Source organism: Panthera tigris, chromosome B3 (genome assembly GCF_018350195.1).
Source record: "Panthera tigris isolate Pti1 chromosome B3, P.tigris_Pti1_mat1.1, whole genome shotgun sequence".
Classification (NCBI taxonomy): Eukaryota; Metazoa; Chordata; class Mammalia; order Carnivora; family Felidae; genus Panthera; species Panthera tigris.
In genome coordinates, this window is record NC_056665.1 from 117,817,453 (window position 1) to 117,839,608 (window position 22,156).

The 22,156-nt window shown below is 51.0% G+C and overlaps 2 protein-coding genes across 12 annotated transcripts in view; one reads left to right on the plus strand and one right to left on the minus strand.

Annotated features, from left to right (window-relative positions):
• PAPLN (papilin, proteoglycan like sulfated glycoprotein) overlaps positions 1-13,586 on the plus strand; it is a 33,363-nt gene extending 19,777 nt beyond the window's left edge. Inside the window, exons 15-27 of one of the 3 annotated variants that reach the window (XM_042990053.1) lie at positions 287-367; positions 530-770; positions 1,763-1,883; positions 2,165-2,303; positions 3,356-3,833; positions 4,538-4,675; positions 4,782-4,906; positions 5,131-5,353; positions 5,892-6,029; positions 6,764-6,891; positions 6,975-7,083; positions 9,394-9,560; positions 13,291-13,586. In XM_042990053.1, coding sequence (XP_042845987.1) covers positions 287-367; positions 530-770; positions 1,763-1,883; positions 2,165-2,303; positions 3,356-3,833; positions 4,538-4,675; positions 4,782-4,906; positions 5,131-5,353; positions 5,892-6,029; positions 6,764-6,891; positions 6,975-7,083; positions 9,394-9,560; positions 13,291-13,466 — 2,264 coding nt within the window. In that variant the 3' untranslated portion in view covers positions 13,467-13,586. Of the gene's footprint in view, positions 1-286; positions 368-529; positions 771-1,762; positions 1,884-2,164; positions 2,304-3,355; positions 3,834-4,537; positions 4,676-4,781; positions 4,907-5,130; positions 5,354-5,891; positions 6,030-6,763; positions 6,892-6,974; positions 7,084-9,393; positions 9,561-12,557; positions 12,742-13,290 lie in introns of those variants that run through there. The other 2 variants (XM_042990054.1, XM_042990055.1) reach the window with 2 other exon arrangements.
• A 2,298-nt stretch (positions 13,587-15,884) lies between these two features.
• NUMB (NUMB endocytic adaptor protein) overlaps positions 15,885-22,156 on the minus strand; it is a 193,326-nt gene continuing 187,054 nt past the window's right edge. For 5 of the 9 annotated variants that reach the window (XM_042990062.1, XM_042990061.1, XM_042990058.1 and 2 more), the window contains 3 exons: positions 21,277-21,426; positions 18,852-19,157; positions 15,885-17,949 (listed from right to left, as the gene is read on the minus strand). In XM_042990062.1, the coding sequence (XP_042845996.1) occupies positions 17,234-17,949; positions 18,852-19,157; positions 21,277-21,426 (1,172 nt within the window). In that variant the 3' untranslated portion in view covers positions 15,885-17,233. The remainder of the gene's footprint in view (positions 17,950-18,851; positions 19,158-21,276; positions 21,427-22,156) is intronic. The other 4 variants (XM_042990063.1, XM_007095093.3, XM_007095096.3 and 1 more) reach the window with 2 other exon arrangements.

The following is a 22,156-nucleotide window of genomic DNA, read 5'->3' on the forward strand; positions in this document are numbered from 1 at the left end:
TTTTCATCAGTTCAATCTAAAAGTATCATTGTTTTGTTTTACGTAGTTGGGATCAAACGCCGATGCTAATTTTATATCTGGCTTTTCTTTTTGCGCAACATGTAACATTAGTGTTTTCTAGGACTAAAGACTCTTGAAACAGGGGAAGGGTGTTTTAGGAAATCACAGGTCTGCTCGTTCTCGCTTCTGCTGTCCTGGGTGCCCCAGGCGCTGCCTGAGTGGTGGGGTGGGACCACGTGGTGGTTAGCGTGGCCACGGCGTGGGCCTGACCACCCACTCCCTGCAGGTGTCCCCAGCATGCAGGACATGCACAGCAGCCCCGGGGATCCTCGCATATCTCTGGGGCCTCAGGCGGCCCCCACCTCAGGTGAGAAGCTCAGTGGAAGCCCCCAACACAGGGCCCTGGAGATGGAGGTTGGGGGGGGTAGGTGGTTTAGGGGGACTGGGGAGAGGTAGGTCTAGTGTGGACATAGATGGAGAGGTGTCCAGGCGGACACCTCATGTGTCTTTTGCTTCCTCTTCTTTCTAGATTCCAGAGGCCAGTGGTGGGCCCGTCAAGAGCAACCCTTGGCCCAAGGAAACCCCACAGGAGCCCAGGGCCTCCACCTGCCCGCCCCAGCCCCCTCTTTTCAGCAATCCCCACACAGACAGTCTGGCTTGGCACCCCACGACTGCAGACTCAGCCCCTATGGGTGCTGTCCTGACGGCCACACTGTATCTTTTGGGCCACAGTGGCAGGGCTGTCCTGGGGCCTCATGTCAGCAGAGCAGGTAGGTGCCTCTTCCTTTTCACCAAGTCAAAGAAGGGAGATGGGGCCGGGGGATGGTATCTGATGGGCAGGGCAGCGACTCCAAGCAGAGAGGGGGTGGGGTTTGGAGAGCTCAGGGATGGGACTTCCGAGGTGTTATCTCCCAGCTGCCCTGATTGTGCAGTCCTGGGGACTCTGCTTCCTGTCACTGACCTTCCTAATGTGCAGAGTGGGGGTAAGAATTTCCGCTTTCGCTACCGAAGTCAGCCCGTTGAGGTGTAGCCTGAGGCTCTGGGAAGGCACGTGGGATAGAATTCTAGCTTCCAGATCCAAACCAGGCTACCGGTCTCTCCGGGGCTGGGGCGCTGAGAGCCCAGACTTTGGGGCCAGCAGCCCGGTGGCGATCTATCCGTTGTGTGCTGCGTGATCAGGGCAAGTTATTCCTTTGGTCTTGGCTTCCTCTGTGAGACTGGGAACAGTGACAGCCACAGGCCGGGTTGCCGTGAGGATGGAACCATCCAGGGTGCCTGGCACACGGAAGGCGCTCTGATGTGTTCCCCTTTCCCCTTCCTTCCCATCTTGTGGTTGACAGAGCTGAAACAGGAGGAGGGCTCTGCTCACCCCTCTTCTGCCCCATCCCCCATCTGCTGCGATTTTGTAAAACCTACCCGGGAAGCCAAGATTTGTGCAGGCTTAGTGAATTTTCTCCTCGGTTAGGGGTTTCCGCCTTGGGTAGGAGGTGAGGAACCGTCAGGTATGAGACACGGCCCTGCTTATCGTGTTACTGCTGTGTCCCTGGCTGCCACTGAGTGGTTGGTGGATGTGGCTTGGCATGCAGAATGGTATGCCCCACGTGGAAGGACGCGGTGTCTCCCGTTCGGATCCTCAACTGCTCAGCTCCCAGCGTAGGGAGCCTCAGAGCCCAGTTTCCAGGATGCTGGAAGCTCGGGGGTCCCGTGAGGGTGGGGATCAGGGGTTGGGTGGTGACGAGACTGCTGTGTGATGCTTGTCTAGGTACGGGTGCTGCCCTGATGGGGTGTCTGTGGCTGAGGGGCCCCATCAAGCTGGCTGTGCAGCATCTTACAGCAGTGATAAGACCGGGAGAAGGCCGGTGTCGAGAGCAGTGGCTTCCACAGTAAGTGTCTGGTTCACATGAGTGGGCAGGAGTCCCGCACCTGCTCAGCGCCACTGTGATCCAGATTCTCTGCACTTGGGCTTCAGATACGGGCCTAGGCTGGAGTGGGGGTGTGTGTGTGCAGGGGGGGTTCATCTGACCTTCCCCTGAGGCTGGGGTACTGCATCATGGACCCCTAATTCTGTCCCTCCCTCTTCCTGTCCTCCTTCCCCAGGCAGCCTAGAGTCCCCACCAAGAGCCAGACCTATTCCCAACTTTCCCAGTCTGGGTTTCCTCCGCAGGCTCCCAAGGCCCACCAGCCCCAGGCTCAGCAGAAGGAGCCCAGTGAGTGCCAGGGCTCCCGGTTTGGCTGTTGCTATGATAATGTGGCCTCTGCTGCTGGTCCTCTTGGGGAAGGCTGTGTGGGCCAGCCCGGCTATGGTGAGTGGATGCCCCTTCATCCTTCCTGGTGAGTAGGCTGTGGTCCCGCTTTGCCCCGCTTAACCACCACAGAGCCCCACCCAGATCTTCCTACCAGCTCAGTTATTCATTCATTTCTTTGACAAATATTTACTGATCACCTGCTAGGTGCCAGGTCAGAGAACAGTGCCATATTGTTCTTGTTTCCAACAGTTTGCATTTGAAACCATCTGACTGCTTGTGGGAGTTGGGGAGAATTGTAGGCAGGGCGCCCACAGACAAGGAAGGCTTGTCCTGCCCCGCCCCCACCATGGGGGCTCAGCCCCTTCCAGAGGCAGAGATAGTATAGGGTGTTCAGAGCCCGGATGGACAGGGATGTCCCCACCCTGCCTGGGATGAGTCCTAGAGGGAGGTCATTGAGACTGGAGCATGGGATATGTGGGTGGCACTGGCAGGGACCCTCATGGGGACCTCAAAAGCCAGATGGGCTGGTGGTCAGAGTCTGCAGGAGGCTGGTCCCTGGATGGGACCCCTGCAGGGGCCAGCCGCAGTCACATCTGTGTCTGTAGAGAGGCAGAGCAGGGCTGTGCTGGGAAGGTAGGCCGTTAGAACAGGCTGGCTGGGGGCTGGAGGCGGGTTCAGAGGCTGGGCCTCTTCACAGATGTCCCTGCGAGCTGAGGGCTGGGTTCTTATCTTGAGCTAAGTACATCAAAGCCAAGCTCAGTGCGTGTGTGTGCTCTAGGGACCTGGGTCAGGCATGGGGAGGGGCTTGAGGGAGCCAGTCCAGGTTGCTCATGGCCCTGACCTTCTGGAGTGCTCTAGTTCTGTGGGTGGAGGTGGACGGGCTGATCCCGGAGGCTGCTGGTGATCCCAGCCCAGGTAGGTCTGGGCAGTGAGCAGACCGTCCCCAGGGCCAGGTCAGGGGCCCAGACAGGGGTGTAGACTTGCTCCGTGAACTTGGGAAGAGCCTGGCTCCCACGTCTGAGGCTGAGGGGGCGGTGGGCACTTCTTGGCAGGGCTCTGCTGGGGCAGTATCTGCAGCCTGATGACCTGCCCCCTCCCTGCCCCCTCAGCCTACCCTGTGCGGTGCCTGCTGCCCAGTGCCCATGGCTCCTGCACAGACTGGGCCGCACGCTGGTACTTCGTCCCCTCCGTGGGCCAGTGTAACCGCTTCTGGTATGGCGGGTGCCATGGCAACGGCAATAACTTTGCCTCCGAAGAGGAGTGCGTGAGCAGCTGCCGGGGACGTCAACAGGAGCCCCCCAGACCTGAGCCTGGGGCCTCTGGCCAGAGCACCCATAGAGACGGTGGTGGCAGCGGTCCTGGAGGCCAGCAAGAGGCCGGCGGGCACAGGACGGGGGCCACAGTCCAGACGAGGCCCTTGCCTTCTGGTGGCCTCTGGTGGCGAGACCGAGAGCCTGGGCCTGGAGAGGAGGGCCACGCCCAGGCCTTTGGAGAGAGGCCCCTGGGCCAGGAGCTTGGGCCCAGTGCCCCTGGACTGGGCGGAGATGCCGGGAGGCCAGCGGCGCCCTCCCACAGCTCTTCCTACAGGTGAGGCCCACCTTCCCCAGGCCGGGAGCTGTGCCCATTGGAGCCCAAACCCTGAGGTTCGCAGATCCCCCCGCCCCATCCCTAACCTCAAATCCTCCAATGGTCTTGCCTGGGGGGCCTTTGCCAATAGATGGTGGGTGCCTGGGTCTGATTTTGCCAGGACGCCCCGGGGCCTGTCCAGTTGGAAAAGCTTGCAGGTTTTGTGACCTTTGGCAACTCATCCAACTTCTCCAAGCCTCAGTGTCTTGACCTGCAAAATGGTGATATTCTCTCTTAGATTTAGTATGGGTTCCACAGTCTTGGGACTGTGTCCTATTAATGAGACTTTTGGGGAGAATAGAAACAAATAAGTAAAACCTGAAATTCCAAAGGGATCAAGCAGTGGTTTAGTTCTACACGGGAATCTGGTGTGAGCTCTCTCTCCCGACCTCTCCACGCCCTGGGCTCTGTACCTCCCTTGCTGCTGTTGCAGGACCAGGTTGAGGTAGCTACGTCCAAGGGCATGGTGGGGAGCCGGGGTGGGGGTGGAGTGAATTCCTGAGGCCACGGGCTTCTAGAGCTGGGCTTCCCAGGGCACCCTGTGACCCCAAAGGTGCCTGAGACAGGATGGGCACCGAGCTCTCTGTGGCGGGACACTGATGGAGGGGGAGTCCCTGGCCCTGGCGCTTGTGTTGTTAGTGCAGGTTCTCACCCCCACTTCCCAGGATCAGCTTGGCAGGCTCGGAGCCAGCCCTGGTGCAGGCGGCCCTGGGGCACTTAGTGCGGCTCTTCTGTCAAGACGACACCTCCCTGGAGCCCCATGCCAGGTGGCAGAAAGATGGGCGGCCCATCTCCTCTGACAGGTGATCTCCCCTGGGATAGGAGGGTGCAGGCAGGTTTACGGTAGGAGCACTCTGGTAGGAGCACTGGGGCCTGAGGGGGCCTGGGCTCACTGTCTTCCTCATTCAGGCACAAGCTGCAGCCTGATGGCTCCCTGGTCATCAGTCCCCTGCGGGCAGAGGACACTGGCACCTACAGCTGTGGCAGCAGCAGGCCAGGCCGTGACTCTCAGAAGATCCAGCTTCGTGTCACAGGTCTCTGTCCCCACCCCACGCCCAGCGGAACAGCTCTCCGTCCCCACCCCACACCCAGAGGATTGTCATGGCCCCAGGTGGGAGGCGCTGGCTGGGAGGGCCTGAGCCAGGGTGTTCCCACGCTGGAGGGGCCCCTTCTGCTGGCAAGGACCACATGCTCCAGTTGGGCTGAGGTAGATGTCTTCCCCCTTGTGACCCTCATTTTTCCACACGTCCCTGGCCAGCCTCGTGGCCCTTCCTTCCTTCCGCTGCATTCCCCCCACAGCTCACCCCTTCTCCTGGCCTCATGACAGGGGGTGACGTGGCCGTGCTGTCTGAGGCTGAGCCAAGGCACTTCCCTCAGACCAGGGACCCAGCCCAGGGCCACAGTCCTCGGGAGTCCAGCCTAGTGGGGAACGCGGGGGGCCTGGGGGCTGTCTCCTCCTTGCAGATTCGGCCCACGACCAGGTAACAGTGCAGCATCGCCATTCTGCTCTCAGCCTACCCCACTGGAGGGCCAGGGCCGATGGGGGTCCCAGTGGTGAAAGGAAGGGAGAGTGGGTGGGGTCACAGGGCTCTGCCGGGTAAGGACTAGGGAGGTGGAAAGGGAGCCCTCTTCCCTTCCCCAAACAGTTGAGACTGGCCCATGGCACAGGAGCTGAGGGAAGGGAAGCAGAGCAGGAGCTGGAGAGCCTGAGATGGCCTTGATGGGAGTTTGTAGAGGGGTTGCAGAGGGCTGGAGGGGCCCAAGTCAAAGTGCCTTGTGCAGGGCAGATGTGCAGGGCGGGGAGCAGACAGTCGAGATTCTGGGGTGGTGGTTGGGGGTGGGGAAAGCGAGAAAGCTGGAGGTGGCTTTTAGACTGCCCCGGGTAGTTATTGGTGATGTCCTGACCAGCACAGAGCAGCTTTCTTAGGAAGCTGAATGTGGCTGGAGAGGGAGAAGGGGGTCAGATGCTTGTGCAGACAGAGTCCCCCCTCTCATGGCTGTGGGGTGCTTGTTCTGCAGGCTGCTTCTGGACAGGAACCAGCCTAGGGTGGTGGACGCCCATCCAGGTCAGCGGATCCGGTTGACCTGTCGTGCTGAGGGCTTCCCACCCCCAGTCATTGAGTGGCAAAGAGATGGGCAGCCCCTCTCCTCCCCCAGGTTTGTTCAGCTCCTCTCTTCCCCTTCCTGTCCCGCCTTTAGCCCCTGACCCTGTGCAGGCCTCAGGGGAGGGAGCTGCCAGGTGCCATCTCTGGTCAGTCCTGAGCAGGACTCCAGGGGCTCTTGAGAGAGGATACCGCTGGGGGTAGGGCTCCTTGGGCAGACCAACATTTGGGTTTCTGGGTCTTTCCACTGTGGTTAGTGGACAGAAGTAACAGGCTAGCTAAGGAGAGGTGATGGCTGAGGGACAAAATGGAGGAATGGAGGCAGACCCATTTCTGGCTGTAACCATAACAGCATGAGCATGTATCGTGCCCATTAGGAGTATGAGGCTTGTTCTCTATCATACAGTCTTCAGGAGAGCCATGTGGAGGTAGGTGCTATTTTATCCCCATTTTACACACAGGAGTTTAACACGCCATACAGCTCCTAAGTGGCAGAACCGAGATTTGAGTCTACAGAATGAGCACAGCAAGAACTAGAAACCCAAACCAGAATTATTTTGTATTTGGAGATTGGAAATGGTTTATTGCCAGGCTTAAAAGTCAGGTACCTTCAGGTAAACGAGAGAGCTCAGCATCTGGAGGACCTCAGGGCCTAAGGTTAGATGGCCCTTTGCTCAGACCCCCCTGAAAGGGCCACTCAGCCTTTTATGGGGAAAGGAAGACCCTGCCCCACCCCCATTTCTTCCAGCCCCTTGGGGGAGGAGCTACCCGACGGTGCTTTGTCTCTAGACACCAGCTGCAGCCCGATGGCTCTCTGGTCATCAGCCACGTGGCTCTGGAAGATGGCGGCTTCTATGCCTGTGTCGCTTTCAACGGGCAGGACCGAGACCAGAGATGGGTCCAGCTCAGAGTTCTGGGTGAGGTGGCAGTCCTGAGGGTCAGGTGGCACAGGTGGGGCAGGACTGGTGTGGTGGCTGACAATGCCTCCTCCTTACCCTAGGGGAGCTGGCCATCACAGAACTGCCCTCTACTATGCTGGTGCCAGAGGGTGACACGGCCAGGCTGCTATGCGTGGTGACAGGAGAAAGCGTAAACATCAGGTGGTCCAGGTAAGGCTCTATTCCAGGCAGGCCTGGCCCTCAGAGGCTTGTAGTTTGGAGAAGACGCTCACCTTTCTGCAGCGATACTGCTGTTCCCACTGCCCGCGGCCTTCATTCTTCAACTCCTACCTGCAGGCCTGGTGGCAGCACCCCCTTCCCTACACAGCGGGGCCCCACAGGACTGCTCTCTTTCTTTTGGTTGGGCTACACCAGGGTCTCTCAACCTCGGCACTCTTGACATTTCAGACCTGATAACTTTTGGTGGTTGGGGCAGTTCTGTGTATTGTAGGGTGTTCAGCAGCATCCAGGCCACCCACCCACTAGATGCCAGTAGTACTTCCTCTCAAGTCATGACAGTTGACGGTATCCGGAGATGGGGGTAGAGAACCACTGGGTATACTCAGCTGTGGGGACTTCAGTGTCGTTTACACCAGATCAGTTGCTCTTTTATTCGTTCATTCCTTCTTTCAGCAACTTTTTTTTTTTTGGCCCCCTTCCTCCTTGCAGTGTGTCAGCAATAGCCTAGGCTCTGGGGATCTTGGGGGTAATCCGAGCCCCCCAGATACTCCCCAGGCAGGAGATGGGCCTGTGTCCCCTGAGCTCCAGAGGTTTGCCCTCAGTGCTATCTGTGCACAGAGCGCTGAGGCTGCCTTCTATCTGGGGGAATCAAGGGGTGGCCACGGCAGGTGACTTTGGCTGAGCCTTAAAGGCTGAGGAGGGGAAGGATGTTCTTGATCAAGCCTCAGAGGTGAGTACTGGAGAGATGATGTCAGGATGGGAAGGGGCCTGCACGCAGGAGGGAGGCAGGGAGCCTCTGTAGGCTTTTCAGCAGTTGTTCTTGGTGCAGGCCTGCCTTGATCAGGTCGGGCCTCTGATTATCCTTTCACGCTTCTGTCTTCAATTTTGCTTCTCCTTGATCTTACCAGCAGCAAACATGCTCAGGAGTCCCCGCTTTCAAAGCATAACATAAAAGATACCCTCCTCTGACCCTGTATTTCCCTGCAGACCCTGGCCTCATCTGGAGTCTCCCCCTCACAGTATGGCTGTTCATACTGGGGGTCTCCACCTGTTCACCCCCTACTCACAGTTCAGTCCTTGCACAGGGGCTCACATCTAACCACCACTCCAGGATACTGACCTGTTCCTAAACGTTCTGGATGTTATCTCAGTCCCCACATGACCTGAGAGGTGTTCTTCTGCTGACCATTTGCACCTCCTGACATGCTCCCTCCTCTTGGCTCCAGGAAACTACTGTCTTCTGGTGTTCTTCCTTCTCTGGCTGCTGCTTCTGTTTTCCTGGCTGGTTTACCTTTTCACACCAATGTCTCGGAGGCGGATGCACCTCAGGGTCGGTCCTTGGTCCTTGGCTTGTCTAATTTCACCTTGGGCAACCTTGTTGACACGTGGTTTCCAGGGCCACCCAGTGCTGATAGACTATCTGGGTCCAGACCTCAAATCCAATGCCTCTTTGTATCTCATGGGCACCCAGAATGCCAAATGGTGGAAAAGAACACTCACCGTTGACCCGTCCTCCCCGCCCTGGATCTCCCCATGGTGGAGGGGCACCGCCGTTACCCAGCAACCCTGAGTAACCACTGTGGTCCTTCATTTCTCCTCCCTTACCTTGCACATCCTCCCCTTACCCATGTGTGCACTTCTGTAGGAGCCACTTTCCTGCTCTCTGCTTTCAGGCTTGTCCTAGGCCCAGTCATCCAAGGGCAGATACTCTGTCAGTCCTGCTTAGTTCACACTCTTCCATTCCCCCCAGGGTCCAGTCCAAACTCCCATTGAGGCCTTGTCCACTTCCCTCCCTGCTCTGACCATGGCCTCTGCCTTCCAGCTCCCGAGTCCCTTTGCTCTCCCGTTGGCTGGCCAGCTGCTCCTCCTCATTCTCAAGTCGGGTCTCAGCTCTGTCTTCCTCAGGGAGGGTGCCCCTAAACACCTACCCCAGTACCCTCAAGGCAGGGAGCACTTACGTCGCTTGCCCAGCACAGGGCCCGGCACCACACAGCTGCTGGAAAGACTGTTGTTGATAAAAAGTGAGAGTGGGGCTTCCCTTGTGGGTAAGAGGCAAATTCATGGTAACTTAGACCAGTGTGCTCAGTTGGGGTGAGTTCCCTCTACTTTTGAGTCATTTTGCTCCAATAGTGTTCTTTTTGGCACCTGGCCCATCTCTTTCTTGAAGTGAGGGTCCTCTGTCCACAGTGATTACCTCCTCCCTGTCTCTGGGCTCTGGGGCACTGGGAGTGGCAGCATGGCCTCCTAGGGACTCAAGACCAGAGGCTGTGGACGGTTCTCCCAGTGTCCTGTCCCCTTCAGGAATGGGCTGCCGGTGCGGGCCGACGGGCATCGAGTCTACCAGTCCCCAGATGGCACACTGCTGATCCACAACCTGCAGCCCAGAGACGAGGGCTCCTACACGTGCAGTGCCTACCGTGGAAGCCAGGCAGTCAGCCGCAGCACGGAGGTGAAGGTGGGCCCGCCGGGTAAGAGGCCCACCCCAGGGACTCACTTGTTCCCAAAAGCCGCCTTTGTGCTGCACAGGTCTGAGTGACTCTAGTCTGAGTCCTGGCTCACTCTGCCGGTTCCTGGTAGTGTTACCTGTGGCAAGGGGCTCTCCTGAGCCTCCTTCTTCTCACATATACAGAGGGCTATTCCACCACCTGAGAGGGCTGCGGCGAGGTGAGGGAAATAATGCAGATGATGGGCATCTGGTAATAGCTTAATAGATGACGTTAAATATCGTTTAGACTTACTGATCTTGAGAAGTAGCATATGTAATACTTAAGGCAGACCATTAAGTCTGTCCATTCTAATTAGGGTGGCAAAAAGTGGTCCTATGATTGAGAAGTGCCTTCATGGCCCTTTGACCATATAACTCAGAAAGGGAAGGGCAAGTATTAGTATCGTCATCTTACAAATGAGACAGATATCCAGAGACCTTACGTGATGTTTCCACAAGTCACACGGCAAATTAGTGGCCAAGTTGGGACTACAACCTAGTCCTCATATTTAATTTTCTTTTCCCTAAAGTATCACACCTGTTACTGGGCAGTTTGATATTTTAGTTTTGTATTCTCTAGCTCTTGCTCTGAGTTAATTTCAATAAACCTAAGCACCATATCGCAAAACAATTAGTTCCATACCACTAAGAAAAACATGCTGTTAAAGACACAGTGCTAAGAGACCATCAATTCAGATGCAGTCTAATTTGAGAGGTGTTAATTTGGAGATGCACTTATTTTCACACTTTGAGAAGATGGATTCATAAGAGCCCTATATTCAAATAAGCCAGAAGAAGGGGGCAGAGGAGGCTCTGCCCTGTGCCCAGCCTGCCCTTCCACGTGTCCTTGGTCTGGGTTCATGGATTGCCTGGACAGCAGGGCAGTGCCCCAGGCCGAGCCACCAGTTCTCAGGAGGCCTCCAGCAGGCTTGGGGGAAAGGTGCCAGGGCCTTTCCTGTCCGCCTGGACGTTCACAGCAATCAGGGCTGCAGCACTGCACCAAGAGTGTTGTTTCAGCAAGGGCTGTCAGGCCTGGCTGCCTCCTGTCTGCTACGCCGAAGGTGGGAACTGGCCAGTGCTAGAGGATGAAGGTCTGCGGCAGATATGCTGCTTAGTGGATCAGACTGACATGTAGGCTTCCAGTTTGTGAGCCCCTTAGGACAGCCACTGGGATTCGAGTCCTTAGGCCCCCAGGTCAGTGCCTGGCATCACTAGGTGCTCAGGCTTGGTGACTGAGTGCATGTGTGCATGAAGGCATTACCTTGGCAAAAACACTGTGCTGCAGGGGCCGCTTCTCATCTCTACTGTGCCCAGCATACTGATCTCTTGTCTACATACCAACCAAACTTACAAGACTCAAGATAAACCAGAATGCGGATTTATGTGAGAAAAAGAGCTGTCAGAGGAGCCAGGTGTTCATGTTTGTGATTAATTGTAGCTCTGTCTACAGGAGAAGCCGAATTATAATCAGAACCTTGTTTGAGGGCAAAGTCTGGTGGGGCTCCTGCTGATGTGTGGTTGTAAGCTGAAATGGTCTGGCATGATGGGCCTCCCGGACAGGACAGGAGCCGTCGGAGTCAGGCTCCTGCCCTCTGCTGGAAGAGCGTTGCTAATCTTAGATATTTTGTGGGCACCTTTCATGCTTAGAAGCGGTCTCTCCTTTGTATTCATTCTGATGAGGCTGCAGACTTCTGCTCTCACCTATTTATGCTTTTTTGTAGGGTCTCACTGCTTGAGGCTGCCTCATGCCTCACTCAGCCCTATTCATGGTCTGGTGGCATACTGCAATTAATGTTAGCATCAGAGTAGGGGGTCTTGACCTAGTCTTGCTCTGGTGTAAGGGACATACTTCTTTTGAGGACCTCTCAACCTTCTTGCCTAAAAGACTTGCCTAAAACACTGTAAGGATAGAACATAGGGCATCACTCACTTTTTTGAATGAGAGGGAATGAGGCTATGGAACAAAACACAGGTAAGCACTCAAATTTTAGCCACACTTACTGTGTGCCCAAGGTGCTATTATCATCTCCATTTCAGATGAGGAAACACAGGCAGAGAGCTTAAGTAACTTGCCCAAAGTCACCCAGCTGGGGAGTAGGAGAGCCAGGATTGTGCTCAGGCCTTCTGGCTCCAGAGCTGGTGTGCTTAACCATCATGTGGGACCCCAAACCTCTGGGCCCTGTGATAGGCCCCCGGGCTGCAACTGCTCAGAGAAAGTTGATGCCAGAGTGACAGATTTCTTAATATACTTAATACTTAAGGCAGACCATTAAGACAGATTTCTTAAGTATATTAAAACAAATGCAAGACAAATGGCTTGCTATTTATGTAAATGTAGGTACAGTTGATGCTTGAGCAACACAGGGATTAGGGGTGCCAATACTCTGTGCAAAAATCTGGGTATAACTTTGACTCTCCAAAAATTTTACTAATAGCCTGTTGATCAAAGCCTTACTGATAACACATATTGTATATGTATTATATAGTGTATTCTTACAACAAAGAGAAATTGTTGAGAAAATCAAAGGAAATACAGTACTGTATACAGTATTTATTAAAAAAAAATGTGGACCCATGCAGTTCAAACCCAAGTTGTTCAAGGGTCATCTGTAGTTCGTATTCTCATTATACTGATATACCAAAAGTCATTCACTACTCAGATACAGTCTGTTAGTTGTATTTTTGGGAGGAAGCAAGGGGAGAGAGAAAGATTAAGCCTATGAGGTCTGACTTTAGGGAAGGTGTCACTCTGGCTTAAGCCAAAAGCCCCTTCCAGAAGGGAAAGGGAAGTTAACTAGGTAAGGCCACTTCAGTCCTATAAGGAAGAAGCAGAATGAAACACGGGTTGTTTTTTCAATAGTCCTGTTTATTTTTAAAGTAGTCTCCATGCCTAACGTGGGGCTGGAGTTCATGACCCCAAGATAGGTAGTTGCGTGCTATACCAACTGAGCCAGCCAGGTGCTTTTTTTTTTTTTTTTAGATCTCTATGTCCAACGTGGGGCTCGAACTCCTGACCCAGCTATTAAGAGTCACATGCTCCACTGACTGAGCCAGCCAGGTGCCCTTCTCACAAGGATTTTTAAGATACAGAAGCCCCTGGCACATTTGGCGGGGCAGTGGGGGGGGGGGGGCTGGCAACCAGCATTTTTGTGCTCGTGCAGTATTAGAGCCATAGTTCACAAGGCTGTTCTAATCACTTTGCCTAATACTTGCTCTCTCTGGGGGGCGGGGGAGTGTGGGAAAATTGGGAAGATGGGAAATGAAGCGACTGAGACGCACTGGGGCTACTGAAGGCACAACACATTAAATCAGCAATGAGAGGACAGCTCTTGCCAACTCAGAATTTTACTTAGGTTGATCCTACTCCCTTCCCAGTCCAGGGGCTAAGGCAGCTGTCATTCAGCTCTTCAGGTCACAATTGCAAGGGTAGGAGTTAACTTCAGGAGATGTTTAATCATCCGGTCAGTCACTATTTGGGAGTCTGCATTGGGCTGAGGTTGCAGGACAACCGGAGGACCACTGCATGCCTAAATGAGGCCCATGGCGGGGGGTGGGAGGCATTGTAGACACACGTGTTAAAAGGTTCCAGAATAACTGTACTTTTTCGGAATCTGGCAGATCTAGTGTTGCTTTCCTTTAAGGCAAAGAAAGAATAGGCGGGACTTTTCAGCGTACACAGCTTCCTTAACCACTTTCTCTCCCTTGTTTTACAGCACTGGCAGCCCAGCCCAGGGACCTCAGCAGGGAGTGTACGGATCAGCCTGAGCTGGCCAACTGTGATTTGATCCTGCAGGCCCAGCTCTGTGGCAATGAGTATTACTCCAGCTTCTGCTGTGCCAGCTGTTCCCGCTTCCAGCCTCACGCTCGGCCTGTCTGGCAGCAGGGATGAAGGCTAGCTCCAGCCCCAGTCCTGAAGCAAGTCTCGGGCTGCTGTCTCTGGCTGCTGTCTCTGGCTGGCAAAGGGAGCGATCTTCTAGAGAATGGGCTCTTTCAGCCCCCGACCCCCTGACCCCCCCAGCCCCCCCACCCCGCAGTGCTGTGCCTCAGCAGCAGATAGCACCTGCCTTGCTTCCGACACTACAGGCAGCGGTCAAGAGGAGTCTGCTTGGATAAGGACACCCTTTACTTTACGGCTTCCGTCTATAATTTCTGTTATACAGGACCAATTCACTGGGTTCTAAAGCAAGCTACCAGGGTTCTCACTTCATTTAAAGCTGGGTGGGGAGGTGTGTAATGGGTTCAAAGTTAACACCTGTCTCACATGGGCACGCTAACTCTTGCTGTGTCAGGCAAGTTTCTTTGCTAGAACTCCATCTCATCTAGTGTCAGACAGTGGTCCATTACTCTAGTCAACCTCCCCCTGCCAGGTAGTGTAGCAACCAGCTTCAACTCGCATCTGTACATACAGTTAATGGCACGTTTGTGAAGCTCTTGCCAAAGTGGAACACGACATGTAAGGCCCAGTACAGGGATGTGGGATGAAGGAGCGGCAGCTGCGTTATTGTGTGAGCATGACAGAATGGGGCCGGGGTGGGGGGGAGCTCCTTACTTTCATCAGAAGCTGGTGCCTGAAGCCCTCCTCCTGAGGCTGACCTGCAGAGCCTGGTGGTGAGGACTGCCTCACACCTGCATCAAGCTGACAGACCTGTTCTGTACAGTGACTAACTGGGAGCCTCTCCTCCCCAAGCAGGAATCTGTGAAGCAAAATGTTTGCTTCCAGATACAAATCAGACTATTAAAAACAGGCGGCAGCAGGATAGGGGACCAATGGAGGGGAAGGCAATGTATTAACAATGAAGGGATTTCAGTTGGAAGAAATCCTTCTCCATCCGTCAGAACCTCCGGTTCCTTGCTGCTAAACAAGAGGCCTGGATTCAATGAGCTTCCAGGTCCCTTTCCACTTTAACCTTGTACCCATCCTCCAGTAGACTGGGCTAAGCCAAGGCTAAGCGACAGGTTCTGGGACACAGGAAAGACAGGCATTATAGGGAAAGCTGACTTTTATTACCAACGCACTGGCTGGAAAAGAGACAAACTGCATCATGGGTGAGTGATACTTCTTTGTCTACCTCTCATTCAGCACAGGAAACATGGGTTAGGGGCAGAGGTATTTTTTTCTTTCCATTTAAAAAAAATACAGAGGAGCATCCCCTTTCATTTATCATGGCTGGTTTTGCTATACAAATTGGAAACTAAGGGCTATTTTCCTGGACTCCCCAATTCCTTATTTGCCAATTGGCAACGTAATTTAGAAGGTAAGTCTGAGGTTAGCTAGCTCTTCTTAGAACTAGTCACAGAAGAGCGGGCCAAGGTTAGGGAAACAATAAAACTCAATCTAGACAAGTGGTTCTCAACCCTCTTCCATACTGGAAGCTTTTTCTTTAAAAAACAAAACAAAAAAAACACCCTGAGCGGCACCTGGGTGGCTCAGTCAGGTTAAGTATCTGACTTTGGCTCAGGTCATGATTTCACAGTTTGTGAGTTTGAGCCCTTCATCAGGCTCTGTGCTGACAACTCAGAGCCTGGAGCCTGGTTCAGATTCTGTGTTTCCCTCTCTCTCTCTGCCCCTCGCCCACTTGTACTCTCTCAAAAATAAATATATATATAAAAAATACCTGAATGTGGGTCCCCACCTGCTCCCCGACATGAGAATTTTAAAAGCTTCCCAGGTGGTTCTAATACATATGCAACGCTGAGACTCACTGCTTCAGTCAGGGCCTTCTCAGAATGTGAATCTTGTTCCAATGTAGATTCTGATTACTAGGTCGGGGGGGGGGGGGGGTCAGGGGTGGGGCTGAGATTCTGTATCTCCACTCCTAGGTGAAGTCCATGCTCTTGTTCCAGACCACACTTTGAACAGTAAGGATCTGACATCAGAGATATGCTTAGGATCAACCAAAGCCTAAAGTATAAATACAAAAGTGAATTTTAAGAGTAGACTAGTCCTGATGGGCACAATAGATAAAGGGGACTAAGAGGTACAATCTTCCGGTTATAAGTCACAGAGATGAAAGGTATAGCAGAGAGAATGTAGTCAACAATACTGTAATAACATGTGTGGTGACAGATGGTGACCACACTTATTGTGAGCACTGTGTAATGTATACAATTATCAGATCAATATGTTGTACACCTGAAGTTAACATTGTATGCAAATTATACTTCAATAAAAAAAAAAGTCCCAATAAAAGATTTTCTAGACATCAAACTGGAGTTTAGCAGAATGGAGCAAGAACAGACCAAAAAGAACTAAAACACATTTACTAATAAAGAAAAGGGGAAAGACCAGCCCTTCAGGGGCAAAAGCTTCTACCACGAACATTTATTTTTGTTAAAGCAGATTATAAATTCTCATCAGTACAAATATATATAACTTACATTTGATTGTAAGGCCAACGTTCAAAAGTAAAAATGAGATGGGATCTCACGTTGTTACCAGAGGTCAAGTGGCTACAACTGGCAACGGGATGCTCTCACCACAAGTGGGGGGACCGGCTCACACACAGCTATTAAACCAGAATCTCCATCCCCACAAAGCTGGTGGGGACAAAATCTAAAGGACAAAACAAAACCCGAGACCCACATGACAAATCAACACAGTAACCTGTGCTCCCGTCCATGGATATGATTAAGTCATTGTCACCTTAGTGTTAAAACAAAAGTAGAGGATTAACATAAGGAAACTGCAGCAGTATATAAAAGAAAATACGTATTCTCTGTAGAATGTATTCAGACTGATTCCATTAAAATTACATTAGGATTTCATCACAGGTTTAAAACCAGGACAATACTGCTCTTTCATTTTCGTTAAAACTACCACCTAGGGACTGTATTGGTCATACGCATGATTGTTGCTGCAAGGTGCTACTTACAACGAATGATACCAAGAAATAGGGATCCCATCTGCAACTCCCAACCTCTCCTCTCTCCACATCAATAGGCATCACTGATAAATCAATCTTATGTACAATTTCTTACAGCTAACCCTTTTACCTTTGGCAAGATTACTTACAACTCATACAACTTTTTAATATTGAGAACTATTTAAAATATTCTAAATGCATAAAAATAAAGATTTTGGCTTTTTTGATATATATTTATAATATTTATTCTTACTCAAAGTGGAAGCTCAACTTTACCCCTAAAATATAGCTCTGTTGGGCAGCTGCTGTGCCCTCCTGGGAATTCTGGCAGCACGGCCTGCCTCTCGTCCCCAGCCCAAGCACAGGCCACCATGTTCTTGATCAGGCCAGTGAGAGGCGGCAGGTGAATGGCCTGAAAAATGAAGGGTGATTGTTTTGCTTCCCGTTGTGTTTTATATTCCAGTAAATGTGCTTTGAATACAGATTCCTGTTCAGATACCCTTCCTCTCTGCTGCCAGAGATTTTTAAGGGGCTGAGGGAGTAGGAGGGGGACAGAGGACAACATTTCCTTGACTTCTTTAGCCCAACTGCAAGACAACTCTTCTCTAGGAATGTTTCTTCCATTTTTTTCAAAATCACCTCTCCTAGCACTCTGTGCCTGGACATGCTCCTTAAGACCTTTGGGATTAGTGAAAAGTATACTGACTGGGAACACAAAGTTCCCTTTGCTTCTTTGACCTCTGCCCCTGCCCTTGCCTAAGTACGGGCAAAATACATAAGCCACAGAGACTACTTAAAGTTCAATTTCAAATGTTTTCTGTAAGTCACTGGAGAAAGGGTTGGTGGGAGAGGGGTTAGTACGCTGCTTGGACTTGCTTTCTAATGCAGCCCACTGGGCTTCGAAGGGATCCACCGGGCAGGCCCCTGCAGGAACCTCTGTGTGCTTATCTCCCGAGGCTAACCTGCCATCGTCTACACCATTGAAAGCTGCAGAACCGTTGAGGTGCTGAGCAGGAGGCTTAAAGAAGGGACTGGCAGTAGCACTGCTTGTCTCATACTGAGGGAATGTCTGCTGCTTGACCAGGCTGGGAGACTGATGGGAGTGGGCAGCCTGAGGGTGGCCTGCAGTGCCAAACACGTTGGCTACCATCTGGGAGGGAGTGATGCCCACCACAGGCACATTAGGGGCTGGATAGGGCATCCCATTGGCCACAGGATAGGACTGGGCAGGGACAAAGGCTGGTGGCAGGGGTGGGACCACACCCACTGGTACGGGCTGAGAGGTGAGGAATGCATTCCCTTGGAAAGATGGCGCTGGCTGGGTGATGGCAGTGGGTGGAGGAGGCTGGAGAACTGGCTGCAGAGAGGCAGCTGAGGCCTGGGGCTGCTGCGCCCGGACACTCTTGGACACCTCTTCTAACCAGCGGTCAGCCTCAGAGGGAGTGCGTCTGTGACCAGCCTGGAAGAGACCTGGAGATGCAGCACCAGAAGATTGACTCCACTCGGTCCCTGAAACCAATGAGATCAAGAGAGACAAAAGAATCAGAACCGTTAGGGGCTTCTTTCCTTACCTGATAACCTTGGTTACCTGAATGATCCTAACATGTGGAACAAGTGCCCCTAACGGGACACTTTGTAGTTCTAGCAGGTGTGAGAAAAGTCTCTATTACCAGCTGAGGAGGTTTTGTTTTAGGACAAAGGAAACCTGTCAGACCATGCTGCTATCGCAGCCACACTGAGGAGCTGTCTAGATAGGGCTCAGACTCCATGGAACTAAGGCAGCTGGCTGGCATCTGAAACCCCTTCCTATTGCTGTGGCTCCTCCGTGCTACAGAAATTGGCCTGCACATGCTCTCAAGAGCCCAAGGTGATTCACCTTTTGCTCTAACAGAATAAAAAGAAAATAACCAGGGACATGGTGCTGTACTTTGTGGCCCCTGTCTTGCTTCAAGAGACAGGTTATCTTTCAGGTGAACTGCCTTTATTGCTATTAAAATTTGTTTTGATTTTATAGTTAACAAATGTTCATTACAGAAAAACTAGAAAGTAAAGCAAAGCAAAAAACAAAGCTTTTTCTGTAGGCCTGCCATTGTAAGAGGCAAGGTTCCCACCCTTGTTACAGGCATATCCATTTATCTCCAAATCCAGTGGTCAGCTCAGGGTTGGGCCCAGGAATCTGTATTTTGTGAAAGTTCTAAGGGGTAGTTGTGTTCTGTAGCCCTAGAAACTATCAGTCTAATCTCTTGAGTTCCTCTCCTTCACCATCCTTTCCTAATAGTTTATTTCCAGGAGGGAACACACTTTTCCTGAAAGGATTCCTCCCCGGTTCCCACTTGGGTAAATGGCTGATTTCTGAATCGGCGTCACTTATCTGATCCCAGAATCCTCACCACCACCCATGGCCACCTTACCCGAACGTGTGGCTGCAATTCCCTTGTTAGCAGCATCAGGGGCATGGGCCCAAGGGTTGGTTTCACGAACAGGCATTGCTACGGGTGCTAGAGCAGTATGGGCTGGCTTAGCAGCAAGCACATGGAAGGCTGAGTCAGTGCCATTAGCTACAATGGGAGCAGACAACATCGATGGAGTTAATTCATGCAGGGTGAATGGGTGACCCCTTGGAGCTCGGTCAGGCCGATGTGCGATAACGGTGGAACAGATAAGACAGAAAAGTTGGTGTTGGGATGACCATGCCATCTTGCAATGGATACACAAACCTTTGGGCAAAGAGGGAATTAGAGGTAATTAAAATAGCTATACTGATAAAAAGGTCAAATGACTGTTCTAGGAAAATATGTGAACAGGGAGAGAGGGAATGAAGCCTAGAGAAACAATTTCCAATTAAGTTGAACAGAGCTGCTCTGTCTTACAAGCAGCAAAAATCAATTCTAGGTATAGCTTAGCCGTTGGCATAAGATGTAGATAAAGCATTTCCTTCTCCTACCACTTTTCCAAAAGATCAAATTATGCCAACAATAACAATGGGTTAAATATAATGATCCTCTATGATGTGCCAGACACTATGTTAACAGTACTTTAGCATTCATCATCCTATTTAATTCTCTCAAAAATCCCATAAGGCTGGTATCCTCATATGAGGATACCAGCCTTATGAGAAATAAGAAACAAATGAGAAAACAAATTTGGTATATATTTTCATTTGCTTAATAAATTTTTATATTTTCATATGCTTAATGTTTAATTCGCTACAGAATTAATTTCATCTCTATTTTTGAAGTTTTTTTCCCTCAGTAATGTTCATAATATCTCAAAGCACTACTATTCTTTCCTGTCTCTCTTTATTAAAATCTCTGAATCCTCGCTCCTTTACTCCAGACATCTTTTCCATTAGTTTCTATTCCTTATCCCAGCTCTCTGTCATAGTCAGTATGGAGCAAGCACCTTCCCCTGCCCTATACTTCAATCACTCCCTCTTTAAGATGGGCAACCATACTTATGGCATTGGTATTACTTACCCCGGGGCTTGTCTTAAAAGACTAGCTCACTCATAGACTGGGAGCCGCTTGTGGGCAGGGAAAGGACTACGTTCTATTAGTTTTGTACATCCCATTGTAAATAGGCACTGTAAATTCAGAAATAGGTAGCGGAACGTAATAGATAACGATATTCAGAAAGACCTGGGTTTAAATCCTGCCTGTGCAATTTGGGAAATTTATTCAACCTCTCTGAGCCTCATTTTCCTGATCTGTATTGCTTACCTCAAAGGGTTGCTGTGGGGATTAAATGAGAAAATGCTGAGTCCTCATCATGATGTAGCAGGCACTGTGCTAATGTCTGCTCAATAAATTGTGCCTATTGTTGGTATTATAAACATTTGTTAGATGAAATGAAAAGCCATTTGGTGCACATGATTATAATAGATTTTTTTGTTTTTAAAAGAGACTCTCTGAAGGAAAAGCATTAGTAGCTTCCTCAGAAAGGAATGGGGTACTGTCTCCCTGTTTTGAGCTCTTTCTCAAAAGAAATGAAGAAATGGCGATTATAAGAGTTCAAATCCTAAAAGTCTATTATTTAAGTTATATATAGACTCTTTGCTGACTTCAGAGTCAACACCAAGTATTAACTCAGTATCCTGGAAACAACAACTTTTAGTTAGTCCTCAATGCCTTTACAAAGGTAAATTTTAGGGCACTTGTTACAGAAGATGAAATGAACTAAGAAGCCAAAAGAAGTGCCTTTTTCTTTATGAGCCTCTTGTGGTAGGATGGAGACGAGCTGAATCCAAGTCTTCTTAACCTTGGCACTACTGATAACTTGGGCCAGAAAATTCCTTGCTGTGAGGGCTGCCATTGTGTGCACTGAAGGATGTTTAGTAGCATTCCTAGCCTCAGCCCAGATGACAGTAGCAGCCACTCCCTACCAGCTTGTGACACCCCAAAATGTCACCAATGAATGCCAAATTTTCCCTGAGAGGGGCAAAACTGCCTCGGGTTGAGAGCCCTCTGCTAAAGAAAGCATACGCTGGAACCGACTCTGATGACTGCTGCTTCTGGAGAACTGGCTGGATACTCTGAATAGTTAAGTGGGAAGTAAAGCAGTGGGTTGGGACTACAGAAGCTCTTAACAGAATGGGATCAAAGACAGAAAGGTACATGCAGTGATGAATGCAGACATTCTAGGAAAAAGGAATGGGAACAAAGCGCAAAGACATTGTGGAAAAGGGGAATTAACAAATCTGAGACATCATCCAACAGGGAAATTAACAGGTCCGACCAGCTCTTGGGAAGCTCAGAATGCCCACCGAGAGTCAGTGAGCTGTGCCATGAAAGTACAAGCTTCATAGAGAACAGCTGAGCAGGCTAAGAGGGCACCAACCTTGAAAGGCAGGAGACTGTGGTGCTAGCACTGTCACCGGTTTGGTCATTGGGGCAGATGAGAAGGGATCCTCCGTGGGTGTGCTGAAGGCATTGGTGATCTGTGAGCACAGGGAGCTGATACTCTCTGCCTCCCCTTCTACTTCTGGCACTGCAAGGCAAACAGAAAATGGTTCCAGACAGAAAAACTAATCCTGAAATATAACAGTATGACACAAGGTGGCATTTTATAACACATCCCTTATTTGCGAAAGGAAAAGTCTCAACTGTCAAGTGGGGCTATAAAAGCAGCTTCAAAAATTTAGTATAAAACGTCAACAATTTATGTACTAAGGACTATCTTCCTCCCTGCAAATCTCCAGTTCTTTATTTCCTTTCCTGTGTGAAACTACTGAGAAGTTGGTATTCTTTTTTTGTGTCAGTTAGCCACATTTTTCTGGAAGACATCTGCAACCTGTTTGCCTTCCAACTAATTCCCAAGGCTGTGATCTGCATAGAGTTCTGGAGCCACTTAGTAACTCTATCAGAAGATGGGTTAAAATCAGGGGCACCAGTGGCAGCTTAGTCCTTCTCTCTGTAATAAGCTACAATAATATCATTACTCATTTTTTTTCCTGAAGTAGCAAGTATGTGAACTGTGATAACATGAAAAAGTAAACTGAAATCCAGGACTCTATAGGCTTTGTTCTTTAAAATTTTTTTCAATGTTTATTTTTGAGAGAGAGAGACACACACAGAGTGTGAGGGGGCGGCAGAGAAAGAGGGAGACACAGAATCTGAAACAGGCTCCAGGTTCTGAGCTGTCAGCACAGAGTGCGACGCAGGGCTTGAACCCACGAACCATGAGATCATGACCTGAGCTGAAGTGGGATGCTTAACAG